Source organism: Engraulis encrasicolus, chromosome 23 (genome assembly GCF_034702125.1).
Source record: "Engraulis encrasicolus isolate BLACKSEA-1 chromosome 23, IST_EnEncr_1.0, whole genome shotgun sequence".
NCBI classification, from domain to species: Eukaryota; Metazoa; Chordata; class Actinopteri; order Clupeiformes; family Engraulidae; genus Engraulis; species Engraulis encrasicolus.
In genome coordinates this window covers 4443089-4469651 of record NC_085879.1, presented here as the reverse complement: position 1 = coordinate 4469651, position 26563 = coordinate 4443089, and the positions used below count along the sequence as shown (strand labels likewise).

At 43.4% G+C, this 26563-nt stretch overlaps 2 protein-coding genes across 2 annotated transcripts; one reads left to right on the top strand and one right to left on the bottom strand.

Annotated features, from left to right (window-relative positions):
- The first annotated feature begins 66 nt into the window (after window positions 1-66).
- On the top strand, window positions 67-9905 carry spdl1 (spindle apparatus coiled-coil protein 1). The gene is made up of 12 exons (XM_063190582.1): window positions 67-180; window positions 695-884; window positions 1930-2106; window positions 3274-3468; window positions 4242-4391; window positions 4697-4795; window positions 5223-5333; window positions 5645-5785; window positions 6383-6477; window positions 7679-7866; window positions 8291-8564; window positions 9591-9905. Exons 2-12 carry the CDS (start codon window positions 726-728, stop codon window positions 9733-9735), a joined length of 1734 nt encoding a protein of 577 aa, XP_063046652.1. The 5' UTR covers window positions 67-180; window positions 695-725; the 3' UTR covers window positions 9736-9905.
- Window positions 9906-10654: 749 nt separating this feature from the next.
- Window positions 10655-24564, bottom strand: LOC134440690 (calcium-binding protein 2-like). Its single transcript, XM_063190820.1, has 7 exons — window positions 24472-24564; window positions 22147-22482; window positions 19102-19150; window positions 15811-15945; window positions 12695-12804; window positions 12231-12378; window positions 10655-10906 (listed from the first exon to the last, which is right to left on the bottom strand). Exons 1-7 carry the CDS (start codon window positions 24562-24564, stop codon window positions 10881-10883), a joined length of 897 nt encoding a protein of 298 aa, XP_063046890.1. The 3' UTR covers window positions 10655-10880.
- Between the last annotated feature and the right edge of the window lie 1999 nt (window positions 24565-26563).

Genomic DNA, 26563 nt, shown 5'->3' with positions numbered 1-26563 from the left:
CCTGGAGTACTTTTCATTTAATTGGTCAAAGTAAGCTCCACAACGTTCTATGGTCCCTCCCAAACCAGTCGAGTTCGCGCCTCCTCTCGCGACATTTTGGGGGAGGTAAAATTCAAAATTTGTTGGATGTTTTGGTTTCTGTCAATCTAGACACAGACTTCGAAAATTCTTTCCAAATAGGTAAGTTACTCTTCAGCTTACTTCTCAACAAATTCCGCTGTATTAACTTTATAGTTTGTGCTCTTTGGTTACATTTTTTAACATGGCTTGTCCACTTATTTGAACGAGTAACAAGCAGCCAGCCAGCCAGCCAGCCTGTGTCGGCTTGACAAGGATGTTTGTTTGTTTGGGCCAGCGAAGATTTTTTTTTATTTAGAGCTACTCTCACTGGGCCATCCAGTCATTGGGTCAGACCACAGACCTAGATTAAGGCAAAGAGATAAAAGAGAATATTCAATGTATTTGAGGCAGCCACATTCGTTTTTCTAGGAGGCATTTGCAAGGTCTTTGATAGAGTGAAGGCTGAAGGTCGAAGACGAAGGGGATGCAGAATTGATAACCAGTTGTATTTGTAGCTCCTTCTTTTTGTCAGATCAAATTACGTGATGGATGGACATGGACTACCCCAAAGATTTGACAAAAGGTCTGTTGTTCGAGTTCACCCTCCACTCTCTCAACTGTTCTCTCTTCTCAGACTTTTTACTCGTGCCACGCTTTGGAACAGAATGGCGTCCAGCGAGCTGGAGGTTCTTCGGCGCAAACTGAAGGAGAAAGAGGAGGCCTGTCAGAAGGCCGCCCAGTATGGCCTTCAGCTGATGGACGACCAGCTCAACCTGCAGATGCAGTTGGACGAGCAGCGGAAAGAAATGGCCAACGCCATGGAGGTCAGTAGACTAGTTTGACACGGATGCTGAGTCGTGGGAAATTATATCCGCAACTACTGAAACAACTCTAAACGTTGGTCTATTAAAGCTGAAAACATGCGCGTTTCAAAACATTGTTTGTGTTCAAGCATTCCTTTGAATATCCTTTACAGATGTCCCTTTACAAATGTGTAATTTGTACGTAATACCTCTAAATGTGTAATGTATCACCTGGCTGTCACCTTTATTTTGGGGGGGTTGAATAGTGTGTCTGTGATTGAGGACCACTTATGGTACATTTTCATTGATGTTGTCAACATCTGTCAGTTTCCATGGCTACAAATCCCTCAGTGTTTTGAGTGCATTTGTAGGTCCAGTAGGTAGCCTGGGAAATCCCATGTCATTTGTGATTAGGTCTCGTGGTAGCCAGGCAATGATTTGGGTTTTTTCTTCTCCAAAATGTATGCTGTCTATTCAAAAGAAAGGGTGTTTTTCATGAAGTCTGATTGGTCCGGTCTGACCAAAGTACGGATTTGCAGCCAAAGATTTGTGAATTGGAAGCATAATTAGGCATATGAATTGACACAAACCTTTCAACCTAAACAAGTATGTTATTTTGATTTTGGTGCCAGTTTCTTCTATAAAGCATTCTATTATAATGTACGGATTATTGTGTAATTGTATGGTATAGGGATGTCAACAATTCATTGTTTGACTGAAATAAAAATTCACTTGCCAAATCGCCAACTTGACTGGCTAGAGACCCAGTGAAATGGAAATGACAAAGAGCTTGTGAAGAGGGGTGTGAAGAGTGGGAACATGTAAATCACCTTTGGATGGAAGTTTAAATTCAGCATTATTTTATCTCATTTTTATTTTTTGATGTAATTGTTTTTTTGGGGGGGGGGACATTGAGCTTTGGGGGGGGGAAACGATTATTCGTAAGTCGATTGATAAGGTCAATCAACTGGCAACAATCAATTACCGGTAATTAATCGATAATTTGCATTCCTAGTATGGTAAGAAAGTGACTGACTGACTGTTTTTTCCCCGTGCTATTCTGCAGGCTTTGGAACAGGAGAAGTATTCGCTGCAGCGGGAGGTGGAGTTGAAGACGTCCATGTTGAACAGCGTGCAGTCTGAATTCGAAGAAGTGAAGAAGCACCAGCGACATCTCTTGGAGCAGCAAGAAGCTGAGTTAGGAAGGAACCACGCCCACGAACTCGGCGATTATAAAAACAAGGTCTGCCTTTGCCTTCACAATTGTCCATTTTTGTAATTTTCATGCATGCCAGTCATGGGTGAGCGGTTAGGGCGTCAGACTTGCATCCCAGAGGTTGCCGGTTCGACTCCCGACCCGCCAGGTTGGTGGGGGGAGTAATCAACCAGTGCTCTCCCCCATCTTCCTCCATGACTGAGGTACCCTGAGCATGGTACCGTCCCACCGCACTGCTCCCCATGGGGCGCCACTGAGGGCTGCCCCCTTGCACGGATGAGGCATAAAATGCAATTTCGTTGTGTGCAGTGTGCAGTGTTCACTTGTGTGCTGTGGAGTGCTGTGTCACAATGACAATGGGAGTTGGAGTTTCCCAATGGGCTTTCACTTTCACTTTCACTTCTTTCGCATGCACTTAATACTCAAAGGCAAATTTCACAAGCGCTCATATATGGAACCTTAAATGTGACTGAACGTATTCTGTTGTATGAACAGGAGATGTTACATTGGCCTCAATCAACTTGTATTCCTACTTATTATGTGGGGTAACTGTAATACACATTTGAAATAACCTTGCGACCCAAATAAAATGACCCCGCGGGCCAGATTTGGCCCCCAGGCCTGAGTTTGACATCCCTGGCCTAAGAGCATGTTCACGTAAAACTGTGTGAGTGTCCTTAAGAGAGTACTCTTGATTTAAATGGTCAAAGAAAGCCCCACAATGTTCTATGGACCCAAGCCAATGGAGTTTGCGCAGCATTCCAACATTCCGATTGGTCCCGATGGCCGTCATTGAATCGCAAAGTCAAAGAATGCGCGCACATCAGTGGCACAGGTGCTGGACCAAACGTAAGATAACTGAAAAGAAAATAAAGGTCCGCAACACTGTAAATGCTCCCAGTAGATTTATTGGCACGACGTTTCGGACTCAATGTCCTTCATCAAGGTGCAACGTCATTGAATCGCATCATAGCTCATCATCATAACATTTGATGAAGTTCAGCAAATTGCCTCTTGTTGCCCAAATCGCTTTTGTCTCTTTAGTTGCCAGCTCCTCTATACAGTCGACTGTCAATTGAGCTGTTGTCGCTATTGTCACATTTGGTGTGTTACTTCGCGTAGTAACCGAACGAACACACCGATGGCGTGGAGAGCAACAGCAGGCCTTACAGAGTGTCCTCTGTCTCTTCTCAGCTGGAGCGCACGAAGGTGGAGCTGGAGGAGGCGCAGCTGGCGGAGAAGCAGCTGAGACACAAGCTGGAGGTGCAGGGGGAGACGCTCAGCAGCAAGACGGAGGAGCTGCGGGCCATGACGGAGCGCGCCCACGAGACCATGTCCTCCGAGATCATGGAGCTGCAACTCCAGCGCATGGACATGGAGTCCGCCATGGTAAGACACTGCTCAATAGCACTACCAGAGACATCGGAGAATGTAGAGATGAATCAAGATCTTTTCTAGGATCCATGTGGCATCAGGTGAACGCTTCCTTTAGGAGAGTCTAGGTTGAGAATAAATGGAGTTTCCTTAGCACTGTAGATGGCGGTAGCGCATATCTTATGCAAGTCGTCACCAAACACCACAGAAAGAGGGGACAACACCCCCTTAGGAGACCGAACTTGAGCACATTCCTTTGAATTGGGTAGACGGGGTTTGATTTATCCCTTTGATTTATCTCTTATCTTAAATCTTTGGTACTACTGTAAAACACCAGTGGCTCACTGGGCCAAGGTGCCGTACCATTTCTCCAGCGACCCCTCCCACCCTCTCTCCTACTCATTTTCTGTCTTTCTCACACTATCCTATCTGAATAAAGGCAGAAAAGCCTAAAGCCCTTGCTTTGCAGGCTGATATGCAGCTGGAGTTTTGCAAGCCCAGCACACAACAGCAGCTGCAGCTTCGTCCCTGTTCGGCAGGCTGATGGCGAAGCAAAACTTATCTATCTAAATCTAAATCTAGTGAAAATGTTTATTGTCTCTTCCAGCATCTTGTGTCTTACCAATTTACCTTACAGTTTCTTGACTCAGAGGACCGTCATAAGTTTGTAGTGTGCCTAGACTACCACTTTGTACACAAATAAACATAGAAACTTTTGGCTTTTTGCCATTATTGTGCCACATGGTGAATAAAGTGTGACTTTGTCTTTTTTTGCGGGTGTGTTGCAGGCGGATCTGCGTCAGGAGCTGCAGGAGGCCCAGTACCGTGATCAGCAGCAGCAGCTGGCCCTCAGCAACCTGCAGAGACAACTGGAGCGGCTCACAGAGGAGAAGGAGGAGAGGGAGAAGGAGGCCGTCTCCTGCTACAACAGCCTGGAGGTACTCTACTGAACTGTAGTCATATCATATGTAATATATTACCTTACACTTAGTTGGCACTTTTCTCCGAAATGACTTAAAAGGTGCACTGTGTAATACTTTTAGCAGTTTCTTTCCAGAATTCATGCTGACCATTGAAAAATGTTACACAAATACATACACATACTTACCACCATCATCATATTCTAAGTCTTCATTATGACTGAGAAAATTGCACTTTTCATACTGCACATGAAAAGGTAGATCTTCTCCATATCCGTCTCCTGCTAAATAACCATTCATCGTAAATTGTCTCTTTCCATTAGAAAGCGCGTGAAACCAACCAGGAGCTGCAGATCCAGCTGGACCAGCTGCTTCAGAAGGAGCAAGATCCCAACAGCAGAGGCAACTCACTATTTGCCGAGGTACGGAACAGTAGACTGTAGGATAAATCAATAAATAAACAAACTTTACCTTCCCTTACTGACTGACATTTGACTATTGACATGTACTAGTGTCATATGTTAACATTATGCCATCTACTTGTGTCTTACTGCCCTATTGAATTGTTGATGTGTGTGTGTGCGTGCGTGCGTATGTGTGTGTGTGTGTGTGTGTGCGCGCGCGTACGTGGGTGCATGGGTGTGTGTGTATGTATGTGTGTGTGTGCGTGTGTGTGTGTGTGCATGGGTGTGTGTGTGGGTGTGTGTCTTTGAGGGGGAGAAATGGGGTGGCTTTGATTATGTACTTGGGTTACTACTTGAAACTACAGCATTGTTGCTCCATATACAATTTCTTTGCGTTCAATGACAATAAGAACTCTGACTGATGCCTGTCTTGCCCATCCCTCAGGTTGAAGACAAGCGGGCTGAGATGGAGAGGCAGATGATTGGCATGAAAGTGCAGTACCAGTCTCTGCAGCAACAGCACGCTTTCTCCAAACAACAGATGCATCGCATGAAGGTATAGTACTTTTAAAAGCCTTGTGTTAAAACTTGACGTTGATTGATTATAAGTTGTGTAATGTTTCTTTTCATCGGTGTTGTAACTGCTTGTTTTAGATTGTATGGTTAAGGTACTTTATCTAAGTGGGCTTGCATGCTGCATGCCCATGGCGAGCCAAGTTGGAGTCTAGCCTGGGTTCTTTGCCAGCCCTGCCCCATCTATCTCTCCCACCCTCTTCCTGTCATACTCTCCACTGTCATGTAATGAATAATGACTCAAATCCCTTTTTTAAAAAGTAATAACATTGCGGCTTGATGATGTCTCTTCAGGTTCAGATCGCAGCTCTGATGCAGCTGCAGGGATCGGGAGCAGACTCAGAGCAGCTGGAGCGCATGCAGTCGTTACTCTCACAGAAGAACGCCGAGATTGAGGCCCTCTTGACCAAAGTGCGACAGCTGGAATCTGATCAGGTTGGATTGCATTTTTTTGGGAGGTGGAGGGCTACTTATTTGTATTGTTTATTTGCCAGCAATCTACTGTTTTACATGCTACATTAGCGGACAGAGAAAAGTATCAGGTGGCATACAGCAATCATTTGTCTTTTTAAGGACTGAGTTTAAAAGTAGCAAGTGATTACATACAAGTTGGTTATTTCTCAAATATGTCATTACATTAGTCATTGTGTAGGTTTTAAAGGTGCCCTGTAGGATGGTGGCCAGGGTAGGTGCCTATTGTATGCTGCTCATTGAAACTGTGCTGCCAATTTGACCTTTTCATGAATATTTACTAAATAATAAACTATTTACTAGTATGACAAAGTACAGTATGCTTTGCAGCTAAAATGTTAATTTACATGTATTGAAAGTAACATTTGTCATGATGAATATACTTTGAAATTCATGGTGGTGGTAAGTATTCATGAAAAATGTATAATTGTATATGTGGGTAGCATGAATTCTGGAAATAAACTACTGAAAATATTTCACAGTCATAAGTATAGCATACACAGTGTGACTTGTGGGAAAACGGTGTGTTATAATTTGTGTGTGCTTTGTTTTGTTTTCCAGCACATGAATGCTGTGAATGCCCTCTGCTTACCTGGTGACACACAGGATCAGACATACTACACAGACCTTCTTCAAATGAAACTGTCCAACTCTGCGTAAGTGTAGCAAATATTGATATCTTCAAAATCAACCATACAGTATGTCTCTCAGAATGGATGACATCAAAACTGAAAGAGGGTTGTGAGGGTGTGCATGTCTGGATGATGATGATGATGATGATCTGTTATAGTCTGCATTGAAGACGCATTTAAGTAGCATATGGACAATATTATTACATTAGGGGTCTTACACACCAAGGCGGTAAAGCGTCGCGGAACGGCCGCGTTTTTTACCGGCGTCGGTGAAAATACATTGAAACCTATCTGTCCTTACACACCAACCGGCGGTAGTCGAGCGTCAGCGGCGCGGGAGCCGGCTCCGCGCCGCGCTGCATTTGGAAAATAGAACTCGAGCGTATTTTTCACGCCGGCGACCGGCGGTGTCTCATTCAAATGAATGGCAAAGTAGCATGCTAGCTTTAGCTGTGGGGAGGGTTTTGAACAGGACTGGCCGCGCACGCCGACGCTGTCAGTGTGAAAGGCAGAGAAAAACACGCCGGCCAAAACTAAGCAGAAAGACCGCGTCCGTCCTGCGACCGTTCCGTTCCGCCTTGGTGTGTTTTGGCCCTTACACGTTGACTGCCAAGCTGTTTTGCAATTTTGGCAAGAACTCCAGAAATCCAGACCATGCTTGACCTTGTTTGTTAAACCATTTGTTACGGTATTACAACCCCTGGCGAAAAGTACAAACCCCAACTCCAGTGAAGTTGGGACGTTTGGTAAACAGTGAATAAAATCTAAATGCTATCATTTTCAAAACATTCAATCTATTCATTAGATGGAGAATAGTGAAAAGACAACATATTAAGTGTTAAAACCGAGAAAAAATATTGTTTTGGGGGACATATGCACTCATTTCTAATTTGATAAATGCAACACGTCTCAAATAAGTTGGGAAAATGTTTTGAAAATGATAGCATTTTGATTTTATTCACTGTTTACCAAACGTCCCAACTTCACCGGAGTTGGGGTTTGTATGTAATCGCCTATCTTTGTTCTTTCAGTCGTTTTAATGTTGTACAAAAATAACTGATCCCAGACACAAAACATTCTCCAAGACAGGTGATTCCATACTTTCTTGGCAGGGGTTGCAGTACAGTTTTGGCAGTCAACGCATGTGATTCGAAACACACTAGTACGTTTTTGGCATTCAATCATCATCATTCATCATCATATTGATTGTATTCGTTCTTCTCAGTAAGGAAAATGAGCAGCTGAAGAAGGACCTGTCCCTCCAGATGATGAAGGCGTTCTCTGAGAGCCAGCGGGTGATGGACATGGAGAGGAAGCTGTTTGGCACCCAGCAGGCCCTCAAGCAGAGCCAGGGGGACAACATCAAGCTGCAGGTCAAAGTGGAGGAACTACGGCTGAAATACGAGCCAAATGGTGAATGTTCTTCTACACTTGCTTTTTATTTTGTTTTATCTTCACACTTCATACACTACCAACAATGATGTCAAAATCAACTTGTTATGCAAGGGTGCATTTCTAGACACTGTCATTGCTGTCCAAGTTAGCAACTTAAGCCAGACAAACACTGTGCGATATTTTCAGTCACGTGTATTCATCTCCTGCTCACACAGTACGAGTGAATGGCAGGTTTAAAAGTCAAATCCTCATCCACTGTAGTTAAGCATAGGTTTTGTCATTGATCCTTAATTCACAACTACTTCAGCAATATTACACAGAAGCAACAGTTTAATAAAGTGGGATAATGTATTTTTGTCAGAGGTTATTTAGCTGTTGCTTCTTTGTAGCTTTGCTGAGGTAGCTTTTTGGGAATTCAAAGTGGGATAATGTGTGTTTTCAGAGGTCGGTAAAGGCCGTGTTCAGAAGCGGACACGTGAAAAGTTGCCAGTTGACGTCCCTCTCGAGAACCAGGAGCCAAACTTGGAGGTCCCCGCTCCCCCAGCCAAGGAAGCGGAGATGGCCAGTTGTCCAAAGGCCTCGGCCTCAGCCCCCTCCAGCCGTCCGTCCCCCCAGGAGACAACCGTAGCGAACCCACAGCAGCCCACACAGCCCCGAGAGACCAAGTGTGTCCGCATCTCAGAAGAGCCACCCGTCACCATTCCAAAACAACCCAGGTCAGTTGAACTGATTATTTGGTTTGGACATTTCAAGTGCCTTTCAGTGTTACATTTACATATTGGACTTGCATTGTAGAGTAATGCCACGAATATATTTTAGTTGAAAATGACAGAACGTTATTTGCAATAGAATCTTGGACAATTTATTGCCATTGAATTTATCATGACAGGCCTAACCGCTGTTTGGAATCGTACCTTGGCGTCAGACATGTGTGTTATAACATGATACTGTCTGGTGCAATGACTGTGTTGCCCTTCTTACTGGTAAAGGACAATCCACACTGCACTCCGATGTCCATGTGCATTCATTTTACATGTAGGCCTTCGACCTTTGTGGTCCAGCGGCCCCTAGAAAAACTCACTGACCCCTTGAAGCATTTAACTGAATTTGATTTGGCTGCCTACTAGAGCATGGTGGCTGAAGCATTAAATACGAGCTGTTTGGGGGCACATGGCTCAATGAGCTAAGACACTTTACTGTTATGCCGGCGACCTGGGTTCCTAATCCGGAATTCCGGTCCTTTGCAGATCCTTCCCCCCCTCTCTCTACCACTCATGTCCTGTCCTGTCCTAAATAAAAGGCAAAGAGAAAAAAACAAAAGCGGTTCCGTTGTATCATTACATTACATTTAGCTGAAGCTTTTTTCCCAAAAGGACATACAGTTATTGCAGGGTGTTGGTTACAGTATTACAGCGGTTACAGAATAAGGTGACTACTGCAAGGGCACTTTGGCCATGGAGGAGGGTGGGACAGCTTCCTACTTTTCTTACTAATTTTTATAATTATTTATTTGTCATTACTATACTGTAGAAACCTTCATTATTCTGCCAGTTGTTCCAGCACAAGAAAGCCCGTGACAAACTAAATCTTGAATCTACTTGAGCGGGTGTTGAACCTGCAACACTCTGTTCTGAAGACCAGCCAGCCATCTAGCTACAAGATAAACGTGGACGAAGTGGAAGGGCATAGCAGGAAATCATTATAATCTCTGAAGCCAAACATGTTTTTCTATTTATCTGTAGGTCTCCATCAGAAAACAGTATTGAAACGGATGACACGGAGCAGAAGGAGGAGAGCTGGTGTTACGAGGGGAGGAAGAGATCCAAGTGTACACCCATCCATGTTAGCTCCATGAAAACCATGGAGAACGAGTGTGCTCAACAATAAATTATTAATTATTAATAAATATTAGTAAATAATTCATAATTAAGACGTGAGTTTTATGTGTTGTAATAATTTTTGTGCTGTAATCATTTTAATTGTTGTAAGTACCGTTTTTGTTTTCTGTGTTGACGGGTTTGTTTATATACTATGTATGTTGAATAAAAAAAAACTTCCCAAAAGCTTGGTCAGTTTTCGTATACTTTGTAATTAAAGGGACTTGATAGGATTATGATGATTGATTATGACTCCTAGATTGCCAGACAAAGAGTTGTAGGCCTCATTTATCATCACATGAGGCCGACAGAAGTCTCCTGCCAATGTGTGACCTTGGAGTGTGTAATGATGGCCAAAGGGTCCTGAGAATGAGAATTGGGGCCTGTACTGTCAAGTTAACTTTAATTTGTTTAGTTTGGTGTAACGGTTAACCTGTACTAAATAAGATGTTCCAGATTTTTCACGAGGCATGTCGGTATGACAAGTTATGCAGTGTCTCTCTCTCTTCCTCAGTTTTATCTTACACTTGCCCCATTAGTTTACTTGACTGACCCGTAGGACCCTATTCTGAATCCGTAAAATGTTAAGTACATTGCTTTTTTTTAGAAATCCTCCAACACTGTAGAGTTCTGTTTGCACAGTATCCCCCTAGTGGCATATCACCAGTAATTCACTAAGTCTTACAAATACTACTGTTTTTCATTGTGATCAAATGGGCCTTTTTGTATGAACGTGGGCATCTCATTTCATTAATGATGAGGAATTATGAGGAAAATGACATTCACCATGTGGAGATAAAACGCATCCGCGTATACAATGAGTTTGTGAATAAGTAGATTGAAAACTGTTGGTGCGTATAACTGGATGGAGTGATGACCTTAGCTGTTGATGTTCATTCATACTCATTGTTAACCACAAGTCAGAGACATCACTTATGACCAGCATTTTATTTATACATGTACAGTAGAATGTGCAAGCAATTAAGAACTATCAGTGTCCACGCTCCTTCCTTGTTCTTCCAGGATAACAGTTTGGTAAAGTGCTGATGCGGAGACCAAAGGTTGAGGATAAAAAAAATCCTTGTCCACTTATTAAGACACGTCCCATCAGCGATGGTTATACAGGGAAAATAATATTGATACAGACTGATACAGTCAACGAGACATCATCCGAACAAATTCTGAAAGCAGAAAGAACAGGTGAATTGTGTGAGCAAGCTAGTACTTTCACTTTACAGTAGAATAGATGACATGTTCATGGAGTACTTTCAAGTGGCCTGTCTGACAGAATTAAAATAACAATCCAGTCAAGTGATTTCTTCTCAAAATGATTAAATAGTGATAAATCTACGTACTTCCCCTCCGTCCTCTCCTATGCTCAGAACTGGAGGTATGTATGTCCAGCTATTAATCTGGGCAGATCTTGATGCCTGTTAAATTGGTAGCACTTTGCCCCATGTTATCAAAAGATCACCTGCCTAGTATATGAACTTAAATGCCATCCCAGCCCTAACCCATAGGGTTCAATATGTGAAGGTCCACCTATCGCAGCTATAACAGCTTCAACTCTCGGAATCTTCAAATCTTGGAAGGCTGCTCACAAGGCTGAGGAGTGTGTTCACAGAAGTTTCTGGCCATTCTTAATCTAAAAGCGCATTGATATTGGTCAAGATCGACCTGTCTCTCAGTCTCCACTTTAATTCATCCCAAAGATGGTCTAATGGGTTTGGGTTAGGGCTGTAGGCCAGTCAAGTTCATCCATACCAGACACAATCATCCATGTTATTATTGACCTTGCTTTGTGCACTGGTGCACATTCATTTTGGAAGAGGAAGAGGCCCCGGCAAACTGTTCCCACAAGGTTGGGAGCATGGAACTGTCCATGTCTGGCATTCTGAAGCATTCAAAGTTCCTTTTACTGGAACACCCCACTAGAACAACCCCACACCATAATTCCTCCTCCACCAAATTTTATCCTCAACACAATGCAGTCCGAAATGTTGGTGACCTCCAAACCCAGACTCATCCATCAGATTGATCCCTCACTCCAGAGAATGCACCTCCACTGCTCCATTAGAGGAGTGCTTTACCCCACTGCATCTCACACTTTGCATTGCACTTGGTGATGTAGGGTTTGGATGCAGCTACTCGGCCATGGAAACCCATTACATGAAACTCTCTGCGTACTGTATTTATGCTAATCTGAAGGTCACATGAAATTTGGAGTTCTGTAGATACTGACTGCAGAAAGTTGACGACCTCTTTGCTACACCTCAGCTTATGCTGACCCCTCTCTGTCACTTTACGTGGCCTATGAGTTGCTGTTGTTCCCAAACTCTTCCATGTTCTGACAATAAAGCAGTCAGTTGAATATGAAATATTAAGGAGTGACGGAAATTCTGTCACAAATGTTTGTAAAACAGTCTGCATGCTTAGATGCTGAGCGAATACGCTTGGTAATGTAGTGTATCATCATTGTTATAATGACAATGGCATTTGGCGTACCCTCAAAATCCACGAGTCCATCTCCATTCAGGTCCCCGTCTCGTAGGATTTCATCAATATCGCGCGGGTTCAGCGTCTCTCCCATCAACTTCTTCATGGCCTCTCTCAGCTCTGTGATGCTGATCTTCCCATCACCATTGGAGTCGAACTAACAGAGGGAGAGAAGTGGAAGACGCATTAGTGTAGCCTACACTCCTGTGTTCTTATTGTTGGTTTCTGTATCTGTATGTTTAGTTTTAATTGCACATTGGAGTCTGGTTTCAGTCTTCTGTGAAATGCCTTTTACATACACTGTACATAGGAAATTGACCATAAAATAGACTTTGACTGCATGTGTGGTTGGGTGTGTCAACTAGTGTACTTTATGTGGGTGTGTAATGTTTGTGGTGGGTGGTGTTTGTGGTGGGGCATTGGCTAGGCGGGATTTGGGGTATGCTACTCTACTGGGAGATGTTTGGTATTACCTCTTTGAAGGCATCTCTGAGCTCCTTGACTCCGATCATATCTGCTGTCTCAGCAAGCATCTTAGGGCCCATCAGCTCAACAAAGTCATCAAAGTCAATCTTGCCTCCAGCTGCAAACATCAACATGAAGCCAAGCTCTGTCATCAAGTGCACTCGAGGACACTACAACTGTGTCTGAAATGTACACTGTCATAATTAAGTCAAAAGCTTGTCACTCACTCTCTGTAGTGCACTTCATACAACATTTACATATATATATATATATACAGTGCCCTCCATTATTATTGGCACCCCTGGTTGAGATGTGTTTTTTAGCTTCCAATTATTATTATTTTTCTCTAAATAATATGGGACCTTAATGGAAAAAAAGAGAAAAATCCAACCTTCAATACAAGTGCATTTATTCAGTGGGGAAAAAATCCCACATAAAGAAATAATTATTTGACATCAAATAATGTGTGTCACAATTATTAGCACCCCTGTTGTTAATATTTTGTACAACCCCCTTTTGCCAACAAAACAGCACCTAATCTTCTCCTATAATGTTTCACAAGATGGGAAAAGACAGAAAGAGGGATCTTCAGCCATTCCTCTTTGCAGAATCTCTCTAAATCATCCAGAGACCTGGGTCATCTCCTCTGTACTCTCCTCTTCAGCTCACCCCACAGGTTCTCAATGGGGTTGAGGTCTGGGGACTGAGATGGCCATGGGAGGAGCTTGATTTTGTGTCTGGTTAACCATTTCTGTGTAGATTTGGCCATATGTTTAGGGTCATTGTCTTGCTGAAAGACCCAGTGACGACCCATCTTCAGCTTTTTGGCAGAGGGCAACAGATTTTGATTTAAAATGTCCTGGTATTTCAAAGCATTCATGATGCCATGCACCCTAACAAGCTTCCCAGGGCCTTTGGAAGCGAAACAGCCCCACAGCATCACTGACCCACCCCCATACTTCACAGTGGGTATGAGGTGCTTTTCAGCATGCGCATCTTTCGTGGCACGCCAGACCCACTTAGAGTGTTTGTTGCCAAAAAGCTCAATCTTGGTCTCATCTGACCAAAGCACACGGTCCCAGTTGAAGCCCCAATACCGCTGGGCGAACTCCAGACGTTTGCGTTTATGATTGTGGGTGAGGAAAGGTTTTCTCCGTGCATGCCTCCCAAACAGCTTGTTGGCGTGTAGACAGCGCCTGATGGTTGATTTGGAGACTTTGTGACCCCAGGATGCTACCATTTGTTGTAATTCTGTAACAGTGAGCTTTGGAGATATTTTGATTTCTCTTACCATCCTCCTCACTGTGCGTGGTGGCAAAATAAACTTGGGTCCTCGTCCAGGCTTGTTTACCACTGTTCCAGTTGTTTTGAACTTCTTAATTATTCCTCTCACAGTAGATATGGGCAGCTGCAGTTGAGTGGCAATCTTCTTGTAGCCTCTGCCTGACCTGTGAAGGTCGACGCACATCTGCCTCACTTGTATGCTGTGTTCCTTTGTCTTTCCCATGTTTAAGAGTGGATAAGAGAAATGGCCTCGGTGTCACGTCATAGTTATACCCCAGGGAAACAGGAAGTGATGAATTACTAATTAAATGTTCCTACATACTCTGGTAAACTTTGTAAACTATTGTAGAAATGACAGAAATGCTTCAATTATATTTATTTCCTGGGAATTGTTAAGGGTGCCAATAATTGTGGAACAGGTGATTTAATGAAAAATAATTATTTTTTAGTCAGGGATTTTTTTTATTTTCCTACAATTCATTTGAGTTGAAGGCTACATTTTCCTAAAATTTTCAGTGTGACAGTATTGTTCTGCAATAAACACTGAATTTATTTTAAGGCTTTTAACATCTCAACCAGGGGTGCCAATAATTATGGAGGGCACTGTATATATATATATATATATATATATATATATATTATATGAAATATATTACATTTCTACTGCATTTCTAGTTGAGCAAAGCAGACTACCAGTAGGGTGAGGGAAACAAGATTTTGTAAGTATTCAGGTTGCAATGTCCCTGCCCTACATGTGGAGAATGAGCAATAAAGGTAGTTGAATGTAGTGCTCTAATGGCTTGCAATGAGCCAAAATCTCATCTGTATTCGGCATTCAATTAGACATTTAAAATGCAGGTTCTAATAATAGTCCGGGTCTTTATTGAACAACAGTGAGAGCGGCCAGCCACTATTAGAGCTGTCTCCTGGCCAATAATGGAAGTGTAGAGTGGAGTAGCATGACGTAGAGTATTTACGGCAGCTATGGCCTAATGGTTAAGGAGATGGGCTTTATAGATTAGGCCAGTGGCTCTCAATCTTTTTTGAACAAGTGCCCCCTTGACCTCGTCATAAACCTGCCAACACCCTCTTGACCTCATCATGAGCTTGCCAACACCCACTCCTTTAGTATTTAAAAATAAAATTGACTAATACCCCTCACCCCCCCACCATTACCCATTACAAAGGAGCATTCCCCCTCTCAGCTGTATCCGTCTCAACGCCCCCGAGGGCTCCCTAACATCCCCTGGGGGGCTCTAGAGCCCCAGTTGAGAAACAGGAGATTAGAGGGTTGCGTAATGGATGTCAACTAGCAGAGTTCAGCGGTAGAATGTTAGTAAACCTCCCTCATACAGGTACAGTGGTGCTGAGTTATCAGCCTGGACCCCAATTGGCCAACTAGTGCAAGATAACCTTGGTTACACTGGTGCCAAAACCCGGGATAGGAGTGAGGTTCATGGAGGTGATTGGAATGGATGCCAACTTGCAGAGTTCAGTGCTAGAACTTTAGTAAACATGCAGCCTCATTCAGATACGTTAGCACTGAGCTATCTGTCTGGACCTTTAGCTCTTTAGCGTACTGTGCCTCCCATGCCAAACTGGAGCGTGAACTGGAAGGTCAAAGGTTCCAGCCCCAAGTGGCGAACTAGTGCAAGATGACCTTGGTTACAGTTGCAGGTTCGAATCCCACCCTACAGCCCTACCTACATACAGTACATACTGTAGCCGAAGTGCCGTGAGCAAAGGACTGCAAACAATAACCTGTAAATAACTCAGTTTGCTTTGGATAAAGCGTCGGCTAAGCGTAATGTAATGTACTGTATGAAGAAATATCACTCACTGATCTGTTGGCTGAGTTCGATGAGCTCCATCTCAGTGGGCATGTAGCCCATGGTCCTCATGCACTCGCCCAGGTCCCTACACTTCACATAGCCGCTGTTCTTCTTATCAAACTCCGCAAAGGCCTCCCTCAGTTCTGAAAACACACACACACACACACACACGCACACACACACACACACACACACACACACACACACACACACACACACACACACACACACACACACACACACACACACACACACACACACACACACACACACACACACACACACAGTCCACTGTAGTGTAAGCCCTGATATTTTAGGGGGTGAAAGAATATGACATGTAGTATGGAGATGTTCTGGTTTACCTTCTATTTCTTCTGGCCGTAATTCTCTGTCCTTCAGTAGGTAAAACAGATGGAAAGACAGGGTTAATAAAGTGTCCGTGCAATTCATTGGAACTGTATAAATGAGCACTTTTGCTTGTGAGTCATTTAAAGTTCAACTCCAGTAACTGTTTCCAAATGTACTGTATATACATAATCAGAAGCATAGAGATGACTTCTATCCAATGTATGAAGAAGACATTGAAATTTGGAAGATCCATGATGTTGTGTATTGAAGGCAGCGCCATGGAAATTGATTGTTGACACTTCTGCAGTGACTTGTGGCCAGGATTATGTATGGAGTGGAACTTTAACTTTAAGCAGAACACAAAATCACACATACACATATCACATGGGTAGACCACCTGATGCCAACACAGCACAATGGTAATGGAACAGGCTGAACACTTAGACCAGTGGTTCCCAAACTGGGGGTAAGGACCCCTTGACGGGGCCTTGGAAGTACTGCTAGGGGTCGCGGACAGGAGGGACTTTGGATAGAAATCCACAGATACACCAGGCAAAAAGTGGAAACACTTGGGGTTCTTCTCAATATCCTAACTCCCGGCCTCGACCTGTGCTTCTGGCCTGGTGCTTCGCTGATACCCCGTCTCCATGGGGAAAGCAATAAAGTTCCTCCGCTGTCGGACAAGCCACAGCAACTTTTGGGGAACTACTCCTCATTCAACATCCCGACTGCAAATGAGAAAATGACATTTGAATTGTGCATTTGGGAGATATTGAATTAAACTTCTGTCGTCAATGACGTTTTGCGATGTCTTCACGAGGCCACAAACACAAGGGAGGGTGCGAGTTGGGATAATGGAAAAGAACCCTTGGAATTCATTTGAAGAACCATGTCTTGTGAACACAGATGAGGTGAAGTAAGATGTAGAATGACAGATGTGCTGTATATGCAGGATGGTACTGGGATCTCACTGGCAGTGCATAACACAGCAGTGGTTCCCAAACAGGGCCATGGGAATGGGGCGAGTACATACAAGCTGAGTCTCGGCGAATCCCTCCCTTAGAAAGATACACGCTGGTCCTACGAGGTTGTGCAGCATGGTGCAGTTTTGCACCAGGGCACAGACAGGTTCTTTAAACTCCCTGACATGGCCGGGCATCGCCGGAGCCTCAACAAGAGACTCCCCAGGGAATCTGCTGCCCTCCACTGACGTCTGTATTGCAACCAGCAAGCAGTGAGTCAAACAACAACCGGTCAAGTTAAAATGGAGGAAAAGACGCACTCACAAGCCGAATCTCATTATTTATGGTACCACCATGTCCACAAGCTGACACGTTTTGTCCTAAGTGAGACATGTCTGCTTGTGGACATGGTGGTAGGGTACAATAAATAATGAGATTCAGGTCGTGGGTGCAGCCTTTCCTCAAACTTTTTTACTATTGATGTTGCGTGAGAATGATCATTCCTCCACTTGAACACCCAGCCAAGGCCAGGAGGAAACCCTTTGAGGAGCAAGGACTTTCTTCCAGCTCCAAAAGAGTTTGTTCAGAAATAGTAAATCCTCTTCCTGTATTCGATCGGGTATGGGTGTTAAAAATCCTGAGAACTTCAAATTCTGCAAAAGCTCTAGGCTACGTAATCACTGATCACACTCTTTAAGGGCAGTATAAAATGACACAGACTGACAAACAAACTTGGCTCATCTCTGGTGTAACCAAGTACATGGTCATAAACATGTTGATCATGTATTCAAATAAATATATGGTCAGTGGTGAACGTAACAGAGACCCATACATGTAGAAATTCAGTCCATTCTTTCACGATACAATTCACATACCGTGTGTGTTTAACAAATCTCTGGTGTGAAAACATCTGACTATACACACCAAAAAGTACGGACTGAAAAAATTGAACAACACAAACATTGATGTTCTTCTTACCTTCTTAATTGTGTCTTTCATTGAGGGCTTTGTACAGTTACCCATGCCCCACGTCCTATGGGAAACTCCAGCCTGACCTTCCTCCCTTTTCTTCTTCCCTTATTCTCCTCAACTAACTCGTAGTTTTGTGCCACAGCTCGTACTCCAGAGGACACCCCAATGCACTAGCACTCACCGGTGCAGGGCTAGAGACCCTACGCACCAGGACTAATGGGGTCCACCCAAACACATCTACTGATCAGAGCAAACAGACCAAAGTGGCCAAAACAAATGTCTATTGACTGGAGCCATTCCCTCTCAGCCCCTCCACCAATCAATTACCGCTAATTAAAGGCATGTGACCTATTTTTTTTGACATACAACAAATGCCAAATGTGTTGGACCTGACCCTCTCTCTCTACTGGCTGCAGCACAGCTCTCGCAAGCACTTGTCACCCTGTGTCCTTATTCAACGATGCCTTTTTGCCACAGTATGTAATCTCTCTCTCTCTCTCTCTCTCTCTCTCTCTCTCTCTCTCTCTCTCTCTCTCTCTCTCTCTCTCTCTCTGGCTTTCACTAACTTACACACACACACACACTCAAACACACACACACACACACACACACACACACACACACACACACACACACACACACACACACACACACACACACACACACACACACACACACTCAATAGCTCACATGCTCTCCTTCTCACTCTGCGGTTGTCTCTCCCATGAGTGACTTGAAATGAGTGGCCATGGCTAGGATTGGACGGACCAAGTCAGAGGGAGAGAGAGAATTGAAACAAGAAGCTTTTTTTAATCCCCACATCTTAGATTAAAGAGGGTGAGAGGGAAGGGAGGAGACGGGAGAGCAGAGATAAGGAGATTGAGATGGGAAGTGGAGATAGGACAGCACAACAGGGGGTGCAGAGAGGATGCAGAAGACGGAAGAGTAGGCGGCTGCAGAATATGTATAAGCATGATCGGTGTGACCACTTTTGGCCAGGGCAGCATGAGGCATGACCCTTGTTTATAGATACCACCTGCCCTGAGTGCCTGTAATCCTCCTTAATCTACAAACATACACAGATGCACATACTCTCACACTGTACACATGGCCTGGTTTTTGTTGTGATCTGTGGCTCAAAGTAAGTGTGTGGAGTTTTTTTTTCAAAGTGAGTGTGTCGAGTGTTTTTTTTTTTGCAAATGAAGTTTACATGTTATGTATGTTATGTGGGCAACATAAGACAGACAGGGAATAGTTAGAATGCAGATACTGCAACCACACAGCAGATGGCAGTGTTAAAATAGCTACTCAGAGACTGACAGTTTTATATGTGACAAGCAAACTGCCGACACTGTAAATCAATACCATTTGACTTTTCTGGTCAAAATTCTGTATGCATGTATTTTTCACGTCATTAAAAGGCAGTACTATGGAGCAAGAAGGTGGAGAATGCGCACACATCAGTGGCACAGGTGCTGGACAAAATAGAGTAACTGAAATAAATGATAGAAGTCCGCAACAATGTTGGACGAAGGTCCGAAACGTCGTGCAAATAAATCACCGGGAGCATTAACAGTGTTGCGGACTTCTATCATTTATTTCAGTACTATGGAGCATTCATCAGTGTGTTCGTGCTATCATATGGATGTGAAATTGATAGATTCCATTTTATAAATTAAGCAGCAATAGCTAGATTTAGGATCTCACATTTTTGAAGATGTTTTCCTCGCCTGCAGAATTTGTTTACCTGACATTTAATTCTAACACGGGTTCAATTTAGCCGCTTGCTTTAGTGTGGCTGTTTAAGCTGCTGAATTAGTGATGGCCATGGGATGCCTCGTCTTCAGGTAAGTGGCCCGGCGATGAGGTTTCTTGTGGAAACCCTTGTGGGTTTGGCTATCAGTATTTTAATCTCTGATGATTCAGCCTTGATGTAAGATTAGCCCCCGTGCTGCACGGCAATGCAATGCAACACAACACCGGCTGATATTGGAGCTGGGCTGAGGCTGTCTAGGGAGAGGAGAGCGAGTCAGATGAGGCCTTGGACTTGACACCCGGCCATGGATGATCTTTGACGTTGTCTCTGCTCTTGTCATTGTCTCTGTGTTTGGTGTTTTTTTTCTTTTTTAAAGTAACTTGTTTGTGTAGGTGAATGTATGCATTTGTGACAATGTGTTATGTAGGATGTTATTCTTTTGATGTTGTTTTGTTTTTATTAAAACAAAAGATGAAATGATTAATTAATACTGTGATATTGGATCTGGGCTGAGGCTGAGTCTGTCTAAAGCTGCGAGAGGGAGTCATAAGAGGCCTTGGGAGTTACTACATCCAGTAGCGGCTGATCTTTGACGTTGTCTCTTAGTGCGTCATGTTCTTTTCTTCAGTGACTTTTCTCCGTAGGTGAATGTATACATTTATGGTATCATCTTATTTATACTGGTGACATTTGGGTTATTTTTTTAACAAAAGATGAAATTATTAATTAATACTATGACATTAGATCTGGGCTGAAGCTGTCACCCAGCCATGGCTGATATTTCACAACGTCGCTTAGTGCTTGGTGTTTTTTCAGTGACTTTTCTTGATGGGTATGGTATACAGTATATCTGTGATATATATTGTTTATGGTTGTGTAGTTTTAGTTTTTAATCTATATACTGTATATAAGAGAGAGCATTATTAATACTGTTTTTTGATCTATTGAAACAGTACGTCTTAAAGAGCGCCAAGAAGGGAAGGGGCCAAGAAGGCAAAGTATCAGTTACTGATCAGGTGAATTATTCAGAGTATCAAGGAGTTTAAGGCTTCACTACCTCCATTACCATACCAGGAAAACTAATCGTCCAATTCCATTATTAGTCGGGAAAATCGAGCTTAAACTGATACATTTTACTCAAGGCATCAAAATGTTTTTTTCAAAGAAAACAAATGTGCTAAAATATAAATATATACTGTATATAGAAAATGTAACAATGTAAAATCACAATCCACCCAACTAAACATGATGAGCTGTGTGCTGTCCCTCTTTAAAGTCCTTGCGTAGACAACATTTAATGCGGAAGGTGATTTTCTGTTGTGTGGACAGAGGCGCATAAATAGTTATAGCACACCTCACCTCCAGAAGCCATGTTAGGTAATGAGGGCCTTGCATCATTTTAACATTGGAGGCTTTAGGAAGTTGAAACTATGACTGGAGGATTTACGGGATTTATCTGCTAAAGGGAGGATCACTCCCCTAATGAAGTTTTGGCCAAGTTCATCATGATGTAACAGGCTCCTGCTACCACTACCAAATCGCTTGTTTTGTTTTTTTTTCTTTCTTTTTGGAGGTTAACACTGAGGCAGCCCGTAAGCCATGTACTGTATGTAAGTTGTTCTCGACTCACCACAGATTCAAACCAGGGGTGCATTTCTGGAAACCATAGTTGCTAACTACATTAGCTACTTTGTTGTTTGCAATGCAATTTCCCCTTGACAACTACTGAAGTTGCTAACTGGCTGAGAACTATGCTTTCGAGAAACGCACCTCTGCACAGGCGTTGCCACATTCGATACTGCAATATATAATAGTGACAAATCCTTTATGTAAAGTAATATAGTGATTACCAATCATTACACACAGCATATTTTGCCGTGTGATTTCAACACTTTAACAGTCTTGTAGTTGATCCCAATCTCTAGGTGTTGAATTAACACTTGGACCCACTAGACCTAATTTACATTTACTGGCCTGCTAGCTCTTTCAGATGGGATGAGCCGGCGATATGACTCACTTTTTGCTGAAAAAGCTCATTTAAGTACATCATAACAACACTGACATGACATTAAAGACAGTCTTAAGTAACACATTAAGACATGGTCATTAACAATTTGGTTATGGGTTTCACCCTTCTTCAGACACAAAAAGCCAAAAGAAGTTGATCATGACTTAATGTAAATGGATGATCAATATGTGCAGTGGGATATAACCTAAAGTTCCCAGCCAAGTCTCCTGTGGTTATGGTGAGCACCTTTCCCCCCCTCAGAATAGAGCAGGAAAAGTGAAACAAGATGCTGGCTCACCTGGCCATAAACGGAGTCCACGATGGGCGCCAGGTGCTCCCCGCTCTCCCCCTGCTCCTGCTCCTCAGGCACGTCCCCTGCTCCCTCTTCCTGCATCATCTCCTCTCCTTCCACCTCCTCTCCCTCTGTCAGCACTTCTTCCTCAAATTCCTCTTCCACCTCCTCCTCCTCGGCGACCTCTTCCTCGTCTTCCCTCGGTCTGGCGGGTGCGAACACCTGGTTGAGCCGTCTCTCCCGGGCCGACAGGGCGGTGTTTAGGAACGCATCGGCGCCCACGGTGCCAATCGACTCCCGCCTCTTCTGCTTCTCTAGCTTTCTTTTGATGGCAGCTTGCACCTATGAGTGAGCGGCCCAGACAAAGGAGAGACGGAGACGGAGTGAGGGAGAGAGAGAGAGAGAGAGGGATGGGTAAGGGCTGACAGGGTCAGGTGGCTGATAGAGTTCTCGGAAAAATGAGGCTGCCAACTCCTCAGCAAATGTTATGAGTAGTTGAACAGTAAGGTGAGGCGCGCTTAATTTAATTAGCCTCTCCGGCCCTGCCGTGGCCAACTGGTAGGGCACTCGCCTGCCATGCGGCTGACCCGGGTTCGATTCCCGGCCCGGGTCCTTTGCCGACCCCTCCCTGTCTCTCTCCCAATTCGCTTCCTGTCCACCTCTCACAATGTCATATCAAATAAAGTCGAAAAAGATATATTTTTTTTATTAGCCTCTCCACTCTGAACCTTCCCTTGCTGGCTCAGAACTTGCACTTGAAACAAATACTTGTGGAGGATGACTGCAAATTGTTTCATACTGATTATGATTGTGTGTGATGGAGCGGGCATCACTAGGGTTTGTGGGTGTGCTCTGACTGTCATGCCAATCAGTATGGTTCTTATTGGGTCGTGGTCAAAGCCACAGTGTGGTACCCCGCAAGGCCTGGGTTCGAGTTCTGGCGGGTAAACTCCACTCCTCTTCGCTACATTGCTTAATTGTGATTGTGAAATGAAAATGATTGCATTGCATGTATTTGCTTTTGGGCTACCATTAACAACATTTAGTTTGGACAAAGCTACAAATAGGGGCAGGCTACAATTTGCAGGAGGCTTATCAAACAGCCATACTTGCATAAATAAAGAGATACCTGCTATGACACAGAGAACCAGAAGAGGAAGGCTTTTATTTAGTAGCCTCTTTGTGCAGATAGGCCCGCCGGCAGGCCTGTTCACTCATTGCTGAAAAGACTCAACTGCATAACAACATTGCTATGACATTATAGAGAGCCTTAAATAAAAGATTAAGACTTGGTCATTACAATTTTGGTGACAGTATTATAAGACAGGCTCTGCACAAAGGGGTTAAATATTGTTTAAGATCAGGTGCCTAAAAGAGACTATGAATTGACCACGTCCCACACTGAAAGTTCTACTGCCATTGTGACCCTCACAGCACACCACAGCATAGAGTGTACACAATGAAATTGCATTTATGCCGCAATTATGCCAAGGGGAGACTGCACCATGCTCAGGGTACCTCTTGGAAGAGGATGGGGTACACTGGGTGATTACTTCAGGAGTGGAACCACTTATCCTTGGACTTCTTACCCATGACTGCCCATTAATTCATATTTTGACATATAAGCAACTCAAAGTTGGCACACACTCAATAAATGATAAATAGATAAATACAATGAGTTAACTATATAAATATATTTTGGTATAATTAAATATGCCATTTTTGTGAATTATATTTTGATGTGTAAAATTCAGACACACAAGGTAACTGTGATTTGTACTTAAGCATTCACAGTTTACCTTTCAAAAACTCACTTAACAGCCGAATTACATGTGGTTTAAAACAGCATGGACATTTTAAACAGAACTGTGTGATATCGTCACAGGCACAAACGTGCACACAGAACTTGACACCTGGGCATTTCCCTTTTTAAAGGGGACCTCTCACTGACGGATTTTTCCTTTCCCTCATTTAAAAATGCACATTGAGAGAAAATACACAAAAAATTATACACACACACACGCATGCACACACACATTGAAAGAATGCCCAGAGAAAATACACAAAACTACACACACACACACATTGAAAGAATGGCCAGAGAAAATACACAAAAATACACACACACACACGCACCAAAAGTCTTAAAATAATTTAAAAACTCACCAATCTCTTCCGACTCCTGCGGTAATCAGGGCTGTCAGGGAGCTGCTCAGCTCATTCACATGCCCACTGACAGATGCAGAAATGCAAAACAAACACACGCATGCAAGCATGCAGGCAGATAGCCAGATAGCCAGCCCAGGGCTCAGGGCTCAGAGACACTCCCACCTGTTTAGCAGATTTCTCCGGCACACCTCCTCCTCTCGCTCCCGGCCCACCGCCACCAGCGCCATCATTGCCCTCGCGAATGAGCATGAACATGCTGCCAAGCTCTCTCTCTCCCTCTCTCTCACATCCGCTCTCTTCCACGTGCTGTCTGTTATCCCCCCTCCTCCTCTTCCCCTTATTCCTCCCCAATGTTTCTACCCCTTATCCCTCTCTAACTTATCTTCCCTGTTGTTAAAAAAAAACCCTTGACACTGACGAAGGCAACAGCCGAAATGTTTGTCTGTTTTCTGCTGCTATGTAAAAATAGAAAATAAAAAAAGAAGAAAATAAGAACCTGAGTGTGATCCACCTTTTCACTTTTTTAAAAAAAGCCCTGAAATCTTTCCTTTTAGTGTATTTTCCCTCTTGAACTGTCTGTGAGATAAGCTGGGAGGTAAGACAAGGTCAGGCTGTAGCCTTGTTTAATGAAGTTGTCTGTCTGACCAGTCCTATCTCAAACATCCAAACATCTTCTCCTGGCACATCTTGGATCTTCTTTGCATTGTCCCCGTTCCCCTTAACCCATCGTCTTCTGTGCCTGTTGCGGTATTCCACCTCTTCTTCCTTTGCCTTATCGCTCTCTTCTTCTCCCCCTTCTCTCTGGTTTCTGTTTGTGTGTACAGCCTGGGTTTGTTTTGCCTTGGCTGTCCTCCTGTGGTGCTCTCTCTGTGCTTCCTGCCTCTCTCTCTCCCAGGTGTGTATGTATGCGTGTGTGTTTTATCCTGTAGACGAATCAGTGGCAAGAGGTATAGGGTTCCTCTCCCTATCTCCCTCTTCCACAGGTGATACTCTATACGTCCTCTCCTCTCCTCCTCGCCCGCTCCGTCCTCCTCTCCTCTTTTTTTGGACTTGCGGTCAGAGCCTGGGGAGTTATTTTTGGAAAAGTGCAGGTGAACAATAAAAAAAGAAAAAAAGACACATCTCCAGGGATTAAAAATGTGTCGTTGCTAGTTGTTTGTTGGATGTTACAGAAATACAGTGAGACTTTTAAAGACATTGCATTCAAGGTCGTGTTTGCCGGCAAATGTGTTGTAAGCAAGATTATGGACAACTCTTGACAGTGTATAAAAATGCATTGCTGCTATCCTGGGCCATGCACAGGACAGATGAACATAACACTAAAATAATGCTGTCTGCATATGGGCTTGGCCTTAAACATCTGGAAACTAGAAATATACTCAGAGAGTGAAGACCTCCACCAATGAAGCTGTTGGAACATTGGACTGTGTTATACCCTATTTTTTTCAGTTCTTTCTGTCTTGTTTTTGTGGAGTTAGGAACTGGAATGTCAAAATTTGTCCTATACCACAGTGGTGAAGAATCTTTTTTTAATTTTAAATCCTGGTTCTGGATCATGATCGGATCACCACCAAAATTTAATCCCGGATCACCACCAAAATTTCATCACTTTTAATCACATTTTAATTCCTTTTGCCATTTCTAACAACTCCACAAAGTTTAATCAAAATCCGTTCATAACTCTTTGAGTTATCCTGCTGACAGACAGACAAACAAACATACAAACAAACAAACAGAAAGACAAATCTAACCAAACATAACCTCCTTGTCGGAGGTAATAACTAGAAATGCACTCAGAGAGTGCAGACTTCCACCAAGGAAGCTGTTTGATTATTTTACATTTGATCATGTTACACCCTATTTTTTCAGGTCTTTCTGCCTTCTTTTTGTGGAGTTAGAAATTGGAATGTCAAAATTCGTTTTTTCATGTCCTCGCTTCATTCCATTTTCTTGTCCTCGGATATTTCCTTTCCTTGTGGCATTGTTGATGTGTATGGGACCAAGTTAGTTTGGTTTGTTTCCTCTCTCTTTTAATGAGTTCAGCCCTCTTCCTTTCCCAATGATGTCTTATTTCATTGGTCTGCTGAAATGACTAATTTAAGCACTCACATGTGTGTCACCCGAGTCTGTTACCTGCTTGACTTAACCAATGCTTCTGGGAGTTCGCCCACTTTTGTACATACCATCATTTCATTTTCTTGTAGTGTTTGGGCTAATTAAACAAGTTCCGCTAAAAAAAGTACACGCAATTGAT